Here is a 13,082-nt window from a genome sequence, read left to right on the forward strand (position 1 = left end):
AAAATACTTTTAAAAAAAAAATTGGATGTCGTGATGTACTATATAATATAGTCATTTCACCATTTTTCAAGTACTAATAAAGTATTGAACTGACATACATTTAATATTGCTAACATTATTTAATAAATGAAATAATAAAAATTATATTTTTTTTTAGAAAATTGAATTTTCTACCTACTGTTTTCAATATAAACCAATAGATATAAAGAAAATTAATATTTTTATAATTATATAAAATATAAAATAAATATAGACTATAGATTTACAATGGCAGGAACTAATAATCTTCTAGATGTTTAAGAAGATAAGCATTGAAAGGAATGTCCATCGCGGAACAAGAACGGTTCAACAGCATACACCACATACCACACATATTGTATTTACGTGCACTATATATCTCACCATATCAATTGGGCCTTATTTATACATAAGTAGCTATTACCTATTTATACAGAGGAGCTCCACTTCAAACCGGAATCCAGAGAACAGAAATTGGGCTACGAACGATGTGCGTCCCGCCTTTGATGCACTTCCACACTATCTCCCCGTATTCACTCTCCTCTCTCCCATCTACTTGGCTTTCGAATGTGACATTAAAACTTGCCTGCTCGCTCCGTTTCTTCAACACCAATGTGTCTGGTTCCACGCTTACCTTCACGTTTGGGCTGCTCTTCACCCTCACTTTGTATACGGCATTGTTGCCGCCCACGTTGGTCACCGTCCTCCTCTTTACCTGAACACGCTCTCCATACTTTAATATGACAGAGAAAGATGGATAGTTAAGATCTGCACCTGATTCCGATTTGGGGCAGGGAGGCCATTTGTGAGTGAGCAGGGCTATTTGCTTTTTGGTGTAGTTGTTGAGACCACCACACAGATAGTTGACGTAGTCTTGAGGGCGCAAATCGTACACCAGACCCGGCTCCAGCGCCGCCCTTGGATTTACGTGACCTGCACCCACTGCAAAGGGGTCCGCGGCTCGCAAGGTTAGCGCATCTTTGATGGGCTGCTTTCTGTTGTCCAGCGTGGAGGCCGTAGTCATCAGAGCCGATCTGATTGCCGCAGGACTCCACGTCGGATGGGAGGCTCGTATTATCGCTGCGATGCCGCTGACGTGGGGACACGCCATTGAAGTCCCCGAATCTATCCTGAAACCACCCTCCTTCCACGCAGCCAAGATATTGACACCTGGCGCAACTAGATCTGGCTTAAGAACGTCAATATAGAACAAGCTCGGTCCCCGGGAAGAAGACGTGTCCACAATGGGAGCGATTGCTTTTCCAACCACTGTTAACCCCGTGGGGTTGATGGTGGCCGTAGGCGCCGCCGTGCTGTTAACGTAACTTTTTATCTTTTCACCAGTCGAGAAACTCACGGTGGTAGCCGGCAAATATGGTTCGTCAAGAGGTTTATCTTGGGCACCATAGAATTCATCGTTAACAAATATCATTCCTGCTGCGCCCGCCTTCTTCAGAAGCCTTGCCGTTTCCGTCGAATTGACATGGAAAGCGCACATCACAACTTTATCTTTGAAGAGGTGTGGATCGACACCGAGGTTGCTGCAAAAATCGTAGACCAGAGGCAGATTTTGAATCCCGGGTCCTCTGTAAAGCGACGAGCCTTTGAACACCTCGCCATTCCCGATCTTCACAAGAGAGAGAAACTCTCTGTCTATACTGCTGGAGCCCACAGTAGCTATCCACGGTGCCGTGTTTGAAAGAGAAGCTGGGTAAGGCCCTTCGTTACCAGCAGAGGCGGAAACAAATACACCCTTGTCTATGGCTCCGAATGCTGCCAGCGCTTGATGATCCATGTAGAATGGATTCTCAAACCCGCCACCAAGTGACAAAGATATAATGTCGACGCCGTCTTGGATGGCTTTTTCCATAGCAGCAACTACATCGCTGTCATCGCAGTTGGGTTCCGGTCCTCCCCAGCACGCCTTATAGCTGGCCAGTCTGGCCGCAGGCGCCATCCCCATGGCCGTTCCATTACCAAAGCCATTGTAGCTCGCTCCACTTACAGCTGATCCCGCAGCAATAGAAGCAGTATGGGTGCCGTGGCCGTAGCTGTCTCTTGCTGATATGAAATCCTCGCCTACATGCGATTTGTAGCCCACAGAAAAATTAAATCGAGCTCCGATGAGTTTTCTATTACACATGGAGGAATCGAATTGCTCTCCACTTTCACATTGGCCCTTCCATCTGGAGGGAACAGGTCCCAGACCCTTGTCATGGAAGCTTTCACTCTCAGGCCATATTCCCGTGTCCACCACGCCCACTATCACATCTTCTCCACGACTCAAATGCTGCGACCATAGTCCTCCGCCATCGGTGAGGCCCAGAAACCGAGGTGAATGAGTGGTATGAAGCTTCTTGAGAGATGATGGAATCACAGCCAGACAACCATCTACGCTCTCCAAAGCTGCAGCCTCCGCACTGGTCAGCTTGGCCGCAAAGCCATGGAGGAGTACATCATACGTATATAACAGGACACTTGGATCTGAGGTGGAGGTAACAGAAGTTGCCTGGGTGAGAATTGAATGATACCAGTGCTCATACAGACTGAAGTGCTCGGGCTTCATGGATTTCATCATGTGAACGATATATGGCTTCCTTGTATATTCGTCACTTGCTGTAGTGGATAGCAAGAACAAGAGCAATGTTGCGAGCGTGGCGATTGGCATGCTGCTGCTCATGATGAGTAACTCACAAGCAGGGGATGAACAAAATTGCAGGGAAATGAGTTGGTTGTTATGCAGATAGCGAGGATTCCTTTAAATTACTAATTGTAAGAGAAACTTCGATGTCATTGTGAAGTCCTGGTCACGCAGACGATATGAAGAGAAAATTACATGTGTAGACATTGTCCACAAGAGATAAGATATCGCGATCTGCCCACGCGGAATCATAGACTTTGAAAGGATTTTGAAACAGGTGTTTTACTAAGCAAACGCGGAAATTTAGCCTTGTTGACTTGAATTTTGAAAGAGATATGTAATTATGAGTCAACTAAATGTGCTTATACCGGGGAAAAAACACACAAGTTGAATAAATTAATGAGTAGGAGTTTTCAAAGATGTGAGAAAAGAAACAGGAATTTCATAAAATGTTAAGTTGAAATGTCATAAGAATCTTAGGAAAATTAAGAAATGTTTTATATTAAGAAAGCAAAAAATAAGATGTGAGAAAAGATATAAAAATTTCAAAGTTGAAATGTCACAAGAATCTTAGAAAGATCGAGAAATTTAAATTTTATTGAAATGTCTTATATGAAGAAAAGTAAAGATATTTAATGTCTTATAGACTTTCTAAAATAATATTAATAAAAAATTAAATGAATTTTAGAGTTAGAATGTAAGAAAAAGTGTAGAAATATGTAGAATTATGGATTTTCAAATAAAAGTGTTTGATATATGAATATAAATATAAAAGTTGAATAAATTATTGAGTTAATTTTAAGGAAATAATAAGTGAGAAAAAGATTTAAAAAATATATAGAAATGTAAATAAATACGAATGTGATAAAAGATATAGTTACATAAAACATTGTTAATTTTTTAATAAACATTTAAAACATGCAAAGAAAATATAAAAAGTATGAAATTGATATATCTACACATACACCCACAGAAGGGGGGGAGGGGAGGGTAGTGTCTATATAAAACATAAATATGTATGTAAATGTGTATATGTGTGTGTTATTTATATGAGAAAATATATAAACATATAATGTATTCTTATTTGTAATTGATTGTGTAATTTGATAACATTCAAAATTTTAAAAATTTCCAACTTGCATTTATAAAGAAAATCTTACCCATTTTCAAGAGCTCCTTTATGACCTTCTCAATCTCTTCCTTTTTACATTCTTGAATATAACTAAGAATAGGCATGACCACCTTAGACCCCAAATCCAACTTCATGATGTGTTGGGACCCTTTTTCAAATTATAATGTTGGAGGAAAATTATTAAATATCACATGCTTGTTTAAAACATATCTTAAAAATCAATATGATAATATATTATTAACTCATGGATGAATTTGTAGGCAACACTACACAACTTGCTTCCAAGCAACTTTTTCTTTATGGGAAGTCCTATTTGTTATTTTAGTTGTACTTGTGACCACTCATAATATTTTATTATAAATCCATCTAAATGCCATCATTTTTCTTTTAGATTTGAACTTAAGCTCCATGGATTGCTAGTTCTATGAAAACTCGCCAAGGGAGTGCAACCATTGTACACCCAAAAACATGTACATTACCCCCAACCCCACAACATATAATTCATCACATACTATGTGATCTCTAATGACTATGTTGATTATTCATTCTATTTTGGTGCATGGAATAGTGAATCCGTCAACAACAATAACATTGAACCCTTTAATGTCCATAACTGTCAATCCTCTCTTAGCAAATTACTCTTCATCAATGAAATTTATAACAATCCCACTATCAATAAGAATGGTTAACCTTTGGCAAGATATTACTCCTTAAATTCTAAATGGGTGATTTTTTAGTGATCTTGAAAGAGGTGCAAGTGTTCCTCTATTTGCACATTGATCCTTCTTTATTAGGTTCATGCTACTCCATGATATGTTGTAGCTTAGGTTCTTTATAATTTGATTCACCATCAAATAGTATATAATAAAATGGAATTTTCCCTTGCCAAGGAATTAATGATTAGGTTCGCATGGTTCCTTGCTGAGAAATATAACTTCTTCCTTTGAAGTTCAATCTTGAACTAATAATCTATTTTATTTTTTGTAAAGGTTTATGATGTAACTTTTTGGGAATTAAAGATATATCCTCCATTATAGAAACTACCTTTTTTGTAACCATAGTTGGATGGTTTAGATGAATTATTTTGGTGTGTTAATGAGTTTAGTGTTGAAGCCCTCTTTAGGGCTTCCTAGAAAGATGATGGATCGATATCCTTAACTAGGCCTTTGAGATATCTAAACAAACCTTGAACATAAAGGACAATAATTCCTTTTTTAAAACATAAGGTACCATTACTACAATCCTTTTAAAATATACCACATATTTGTCTACTAAATTGGTGAATAGTGTGCTCCAATTGTGCTAAGTCCTTAAAATGAATCTCCAGATCCTTCCTCTAGAATCTATCAATTGACCTTTGGTTGAACTCATCATATGTAGTAATAATAGTAAGACCTTATTTGATGAGGCTATAGTATTACTATTCATGATCTATTCATTTTAATTGAAATTACTTAAATTTTCTTTTCTTTTCCTCATACATCAAACCTGAGAAAAAGTAAGTATTGAACTTCTAAATCTAGGCACTTGGATGAACACTTGTTGGAACCATTAAATGAAGGAAAATCCTATGAGATTAAATCCTTATGATTTTGATTATAATTTAGCCTCTTCACATTTTTAGGCATATTATTTGAATTATGTGTGTAAAAAATTATAAGAGATATAAACACTAGAAGCCACATCACTCAATACTATATATTCAACATGTAGAGATAGCATCTCATTATCCTACTGATCTATGGATTCTTCATTTAGCTATTCCATCTCATTTTGTAAAAAATGTGAGATTTAGTATATTATAACCAATAGCTAGGCTAGATATCTGATACACTTTAGGGAAGAATATTCTTCTTGATTTTCAATTTTCGTGGATGTAACAACAAAATTTTGATTAGGAGTCTAAAATATTTAGTTAAATAAAATATTAGTTGTTGTTACCAATTATTAATAGGACTTATGGTTTCCATGGAATATTTTTTCTCTTAATCTTCTACATCCATTGCTTCCTCTTGATCAAGATATTATGTTTGACTGATGGTTTTCTTCAATTTAATTTTCTCTCTTCTTTTATACTGTAATGGTGAAAAAGTTACCCTGCAAAGGGAAGAAGTATGTTCCCTTGAGAGCCAATTTCACAAGATACATTCAAATATCTCCAACTAGTGAAACTGGTGAAGATATCTAATTAGAGAAGTGGAGAGAGAAGACAACAGAGAGTCTTCAGTCCGAGTCTAAGTGTCTCAGTCAAGGATGTTAGCACAATGCGTAGATTTATATACAATGCACTGTAATCTCGTATAGACCACAAATAGAAGACTCAGAAACATGAAAACCTAACTCTGTGTTTTGATTAACATACAAAACCTAGAAGTTAGAAATGCAACAGTAAATACTAGATGATAAATACAAATAGAAATGAATATAAATGAAATAAATAGAGCATAAGAGAACCCTCATGCATTTGAGTGCCTTCAAGAAACCTACACACATAAAGAACAGTAAAATTGTTGGGGCTTTATAGAGGCTTGCCTTAGTCAAACCCCCACTTTGGTGTTTCCACCTCCACGAATAGCCAGATAGATAGATAGATCAAAAGGATAAATAGATAGGATGATAAATTATCAAATAGATGTATGGGATATGATAAATCCCAAGATACTCAAAGACACAAGATAGATAGAAATATATTACCAGTAAGGCTTGAGAAAGCCAAGGGAGATGCAAAAAGTGTTACAAGAGCTTGAGATAGTTGTAGAAAGTTAAAGACTATTGTAGCGAGCAGGAGAGAGCAAGAGAAAATTGTAAGAACTAGAGATATTTCGTAAAATAACCAAGAGAGATTACATGAATGAAAGAGATAGATTTAAAAGAGAGAATAGGAGGGAAGGAAGAGGCTAGTGAGCCATTTGGAAGATTTTGAGTTGTTTCCACTAACCTGGGTAGGTGACAAGTGTCGAAACACTCAAAACTAACATTTGAACATTGATATGTCATATGATGAATTCATGGTGCATAGACATCCTTGCAGTGAGCTTATGTCTAGATGAATAACATTAAAAAACTATGGGTGGTAAGAGAAACACACAACTAATTTGCAAAACTAATGTTGAAAGCTAGCTACTGAAAAGGTGTCATGAGTATATTGAGAGGGAAAAGGCTAACGCAAGGGCTGAAATGAGCCTACTCAGATGTTAGGGAATAGACACTAAAATGGACACAAAAGTGTAGGTGGAATTGAAAAGGGGTATGCAATTTGAGACACTACACATACATAATCTCATTTTCACTAGGAACCATCAACATTACTTTATACAATAGGATAGAAAGATCAAGGTTATGGTTCCACTATAATTTTCTTATCAAACACCATAATAAATATACTTAAAACTTTGTAATAGGTTTTTAGTAGGAGTGAAGGAAAGATTTTGTTTATTAAGATCTATGATGCATTCTAGATTGAAGAGTTTGTGAGGGAGGAAAACATAAAGATTTAATTATAGAAGAATAATGTTTGTGAATGTCACATGAGGTTCTTAGCATAACATTGACTAGGGTTGGATCACTAATAAAGGAAACTACAAGATAGCTTCTAACAAATCAGAAAAGCCATACCAAACCCTATATGATCTACTTCTGAACATGTTTATGGTGAAAAATATTGAATTCAATTAAGAAGTTTAAACCCACGATCCCTTATCTTGCCCAATGTGGAGTCTCCTTTGAACAAATAAATCTTCTATTGAATGGACATACATGGTAGAGACACTTATCGTAGAGTGGAATGGTGAATTTATCATTGATAATGATTAATTTCTCTATATTTTGTATTGCATTAAAATTTTCAGTAAATTATAGAGCACATGTCACCCTAGTACCTTTTGTACTTACATAATTGTTTTTGGCCATTAAAGGCCACAATGTCATTTCAAATTATGCATGCTAGGGAAACCTTACTTCCCTTTATGTCATCTCTGGACTATATGTGCTTACCATACTTTATCAAATTATATATGTTACACATTTTCTCACATGATATATTCATTATTACTAGTACTCGACATGATGTATATGCTTACATTATTATCTATAGATTATATTTACTTTAATCTATGACTTTACCTCTCCCTCGATTCTATTTATTTAATGAATAAATCGATCAAGAACTTAGACATATATTGTCACTAGCCTTCCTATATTGATCTTGTAAGTAGTGTTAGGTGCTATGGAGACTCATTATTCTAACTATTTGACAGAGTATTATCAAATGACTTGTTTTTCACTTCCTACAACTTATTATCCGATGGTCACCACACAAAAAATATCATTTTCAGTTATTGAACATGAAAAATTCTCATTATTCATTTTCCATTATTTAAATTTCCTAGATAGTTTGCAAGTTCCTATTTTGTAGTAGATTTAATGTTTGTGAGATAAAATACTAATTGCATACTTTTTATATATTTTAAAGGATCCATAGAGACTATATGAACACCATATACTATAAAATCTTGCATGGTCCATTACATTATATGGATCACCTTTTATATCTTTTGATGTCTACATGTTTACTTTGTATGCATGTTTATGAGTGCTATAGACTTTGAATACACAACCATTTTAGGATTCATGGACCAAAAAATAATAATAAAATTACATGTACCCACACATGTCATTTCGCATTTAGTTTTATGCCCATTTTGCCTTGATATGTGTGGACATCAATAAATGATGTAGTCTTTTACAAAGTTGGGTTCATTACCCTAGCCTTTTACCTCTCCATATACACTCACATTCCAATACATTTAACACCTACAATGTCCTTATATGCGCACATACATATACATTCTTCTTATCCTAGAATAATTGATCACATTCACTTATGTGCTTATCCTCATTTATTTGTTAGCTAGCTAGGACATTCTCATGGTCATGTGGTAGCCTTGTGGTTACAAATTTTCTCCCATTCATTTAAATATTTAAATTTTAAGTTTGATTGGTTAGACCGATTCACTTTCTCACCTTCAATCAGCTAAACACATATTTTGTGAAATTTGATGCTATGTGTTAGTCCTTACAAACATTTGATTGCATTTATTTCAGAACCATCAACTATCAATCATCTTAGAGCACTAGAGAAGCAAGTAGTAGCAACTCACTTCGATTTGGTTCACTAAAAACAGTAATGAATCTCCATTCTAGGGCACTTGCTTGTTGTTTTAAATTTTTGTACACCTTTTGGGGGTTGATCTATGAAATCTATGACCTTGTGACAAAACAACAACTCTTTCAAGTGTTTTTCAATACCATGAACCCCCCAATCTTCTAAAGATCAATAAAAAGAATTATCTACTATGCTAAGGATTGAGGAAAATATCACTTTGCATAAGAATGAATGCAAGCTCCAAAAAGTAATCCACAACCTTTATTTCATTAAAAACCTATCAATCAGTATTAAACAAATTTAACTATTACAATTATCAAATTCATCAATCACTACTATAACTAATTAATACTTATTTTATTATAATTAACTTATTCATCCTAGATTAACTCAAATATGTATCTATTTTCCTCTACAATGTTATTCCATGTTATTTTTTCAAGAGAAGTGTCGTAAGGAAGGCATGGGAACAAGAATAGTAGTAGATCATAAAACAAAATACTATATAGAACTGGTCTTACATTAGTAGAGGGTTCTTTTCTCCAACCTCGCCAATCCTTTCACCACGTAAAATAGTATTTAATTATAAAATTGCTTATAATGGCACAAGTTTTTAAGTGCGGATTCAATCCACAGAGGAAATTTAAGTTCAACACCAGATACATTAGTAAAGCTATTCGCTATATAGTATATAAAGACCTACTCCACTTCAAAGTGTAAACCAGAGGATGGCAATTGGACTACGAACGATGTGCGTTCCGCCTTGGATACATTTCCACATTATCTCCCCGTACTCTCCCTCCTCGCTCCCTTCCACTCGGCTTTCGAATGTCACATTATAACTTGCCTGGTCACTCCATTTCTTAAACACCAATGTGTCTGGCTCCACCTTTACCTCCACGTTTGAACTGCTCTTCACCCACACTTTGTATAAGGCATTGTCGCCACCCACGTTGGTCACCGTCCTCCTCTTTACCTGAACACGCTCTCCGTACTTCAACAAAACTGAGAAAGATGGGTAGTTAAGATCTTCACCTGATTCCGATTTGGGGCAAGGAGGCCATTTGTGGGTGAGCAGAGCTATTTGCTTTTTCGTGTACAAGTTTTGACCACACAGATAGTTGACGTAATCTTGAGGACCCAAATCGTAGACCAACCCGGGTTCCATGGCAGCCCTTGGATTTACGTGACCTGCACCTATTGCAAATGGCTCCGTGGCTCGCAAGGTTAGCGCATCTTTGATGGGCTGCTTTCTGTTGTCCAGCGTGGATGCTGTCGTCATGAGAGCCGATCTGATTGCCGCAGGACTCCATGTCGGATGGGAGGCTCGTATAAGCGCTGCTATGCCGCTGACGTGGGAACAAGCCACTGAAGTACCTGACTTTATCTTGAAGCCGCCCTCCCACGCAGCCAAGATATTGGAACCCGGCGCAATTAGATCCGGCTTAAGAACGTCCGGATATAAAGCGCTTGGACCCCGCGAAGAATACGTGTCCACAATGGGAGCAATTGCTTTTCCCACCACTGTCAACCCCGTGGGGTTGATGGTGGCCATAGGCGCCGCCGTGCTGTTAACGTAAGCTTTTATCTTTTCGCCCGTCGAAAAACTCACTCTGGCAGCCGGCAAATATGGTTGGTCGAGAGGTATATCTTGGGCACCGTAGATTTCATCGTTAACAAATATCATTCCTGCTGCGCCTGCGTCCTTCAGCAGCCTTGCTGTTTCCGTCGAATTACCTTCGGAATTGCACATCACAACTTTACCTTTGAAGAGATGTGGGTCGACACCGAGGTTGCTGCAATAATCGTATACCAGAGGCAGATTTTGAATCCCAGCTCCTCTGTAGAGCGACGAGCCTTTCAACACCTCACCGTTGCTGAGCTTCAAAAGGGAGAGAAACTCCCTGTCCATACTGCCAGAGCCCACAGTTGTTATCCACGGTGCCGTGTTTACAACAAAGCCATCAAAAGGCCCGTCGTTACCAGCAGAGGCGGAAACAAATACATCCTTCTCTATGGCACCGAATGCTGCCAGCGCTTTGTGATCCATGTAGAATGGATTCTCAAACCCGCCACCAATTGACAAAGATATAATGTCGACGCCGTCTTGGATGGCTTTTTCCATAGCAGCAGCTACATCGCTGTCATCGCAGTTGGGTTCCGGTCCCCCCCAGCAGGCCTTATAGATGGCAAGTCTGGCCGCAGGCGCCATGCCCATGGCCGTTCCATTACCAAAGCCATTGTAGTTCACTCCCCTTACAGCAGATCCCGCAGCAACAGAAGCAGTATACGTGCCGTGGCCGTAGCTGTCTCTTGCTGATATGAAATCCTCGCCTACATGCGATTTGTAGCCCACAGAAAAGTTAAATCGAGCTCCGATGAGTTTTCTATTGCACATGGAGGAATCGAATTGCTCGCCACTTTCACATTCGCCTTTCCATCTGGAGGGAACAGGTCCCAGACCCTTGTCATGGAAGCTTTCACTCTCAGGCCATATTCCCGTGTCCACCATGCCCACTATCACATCTTCTCCTCGATTCAACTCCTGAGACCACAGTCCTCTGCCATTAGTGAGGCCGAGAAACTGAGGTGAGTGTGTGGTATGAAGTTTATTGAGCGAGGATGGAATCACAGCCAGACAGCCATCCACGCTCTCCAAAGCTACAGCTTCGGCACTGGTCAGCTTGCCTGCAAAACCATGGAGGAGTACGTCATACGTATATAACAAGATACTCGGATCTGATGTGGAGGCAGTAGAAGTTGCCTGGGTGAGAATTGAATGATACCACTGCTCATGTAAACTGAAGTTCTGGGGCTTCATGGATTTCAACATATGCACAATATATGGCTTCCTTGTATTTTCCTCACTGGCGTTAGTGGACAGAAAGAACAAGAGTATTGTTGCGAGCGTAGCGATCGGCATGCTGCTGCTCATTGTGAGTAACTCTCAAACACGGTATGAACAAAAACTGCAGGGAAATGAGTTGGTTGTTAGGCAGATAGAGAGGATTCCTTTAAATTACTTGCAGGAGAGACTACGGTGTCAATGTAAAGTCCTGGTCACGCAGATAATTTGAAGAGAAAATTACATGTGTAGACATTGTCCACATGAGAGAAGACTTCCGGATCTGTCCACGCGGAAACATACTTAGTAAGGATTTTCAAACAGGCCTTTTTCGAAGCAAACGCAGGAAATTAGAGTCTTATTCAATTAATAATTTTAGTGATATTTCAAAATAAATTTATTATTTTCATATTTTTTTTTATAAAAAGATAATCTCAAAAATCTAAAAAATTTTAATTATCCTGATAATTATCTTCTTCCTGTAAATTCATAATAATATTATTATTATTATTATAGTAGTAATACTTTATTCAAAGTAATTTAAATTACTTACAGGAAACATAGACTTTTGTAAGGACTTTAGAAGAGCTATTTTTTCTAAGTAAACGGGGAAATTTACAGCGTTATTGACTTGAATTATCAAAGACCTCTTATTCAAAGCAAATGCGGAAATACAGTGATCTTGACTTTGACTTTTGAAAAAAAAAATCATGCAAAGAAAATTCAAATTCAGAAATATAGTGTTACTGACTTGAATTTTCAAAGAGATATGTAATTAGTGGAGAAAAGACGTAAAAAGAAAAACACTGTTATTGACTTGGCACTTTAACGCAAATGAGATGTGAAAAAAGTTAAGAAACATAACAATTTAATAATAAATGTGTTTAGGTATGGACGAAAATGATAGAAACTTAATTGTCAAGAATTAGAATTTTCAAAGAAATGTGATTAAGGAGTAAATATAAAAATATATTGAATTTTGAAGTTAAAATCTAAGATTAGATGTAGAAATTTGAAATATTCTTTGTTTTTTTAAATATATAGAGTAAAATATAGAAATTTAATAAATCATTGATTTAGAACATTCAAAGAAAGATCTCATAAAAAATTACAAATTTAATGAGATATGATGTTAGAAATTTCAAAAGAAATTGATGTGAGAAAATACATAGAAATTTAATAAATTGATAAGTTTGAATTTTCAAATTTAAGTGTGATGTCAAAAATATAAAATTTAAATTATGATGTCATTATTTTTTATTAAATATATTTATTTTTAAAA

The 13,082-nt window shown here is 36.9% G+C and overlaps 2 protein-coding genes across 2 annotated transcripts; both read right to left on the bottom strand.

Annotated features, from left to right (window-relative positions):
• Positions 1-258: 258 nt before the first annotated feature.
• LOC131052084 (subtilisin-like protease SBT1.7) lies at positions 259-2,814 on the bottom strand. Its single transcript, XM_057986673.1, has one exon. It carries the CDS (start codon positions 2,696-2,698, stop codon positions 467-469), a length of 2,232 nt encoding a protein of 743 aa, XP_057842656.1. The 5' UTR covers positions 2,699-2,814; the 3' UTR covers positions 259-466.
• Positions 2,815-9,664: 6,850 nt separating this feature from the next.
• Positions 9,665-11,890, bottom strand: LOC131052075 (subtilisin-like protease SBT1.7). Its single transcript, XM_057986657.1, has one exon. The coding sequence runs from the start codon at positions 11,888-11,890 to the stop codon at positions 9,665-9,667; it is 2,226 nt and encodes a 741-aa protein (XP_057842640.1).
• Between the last annotated feature and the right edge of the window lie 1,192 nt (positions 11,891-13,082).

Source organism: Cryptomeria japonica, chromosome 7 (assembly GCF_030272615.1).
Source record: "Cryptomeria japonica chromosome 7, Sugi_1.0, whole genome shotgun sequence".
NCBI lineage: Eukaryota > Viridiplantae > Streptophyta > Pinopsida > Cupressales > Cupressaceae > Cryptomeria > Cryptomeria japonica.

What these genes read in the sequence shown, in the direction of transcription:
- LOC131052084 (XM_057986673.1), bottom strand. Translation starts at nt 2,698, where the DNA reads ATGAGCAGCAGCATGCCAATCGCCACGCTCGCAACATTGCTCTTGTTC.
- LOC131052075 (XM_057986657.1), bottom strand. Translation starts at nt 11,890, where the DNA reads ATGAGCAGCAGCATGCCGATCGCTACGCTCGCAACAATACTCTTGTTC.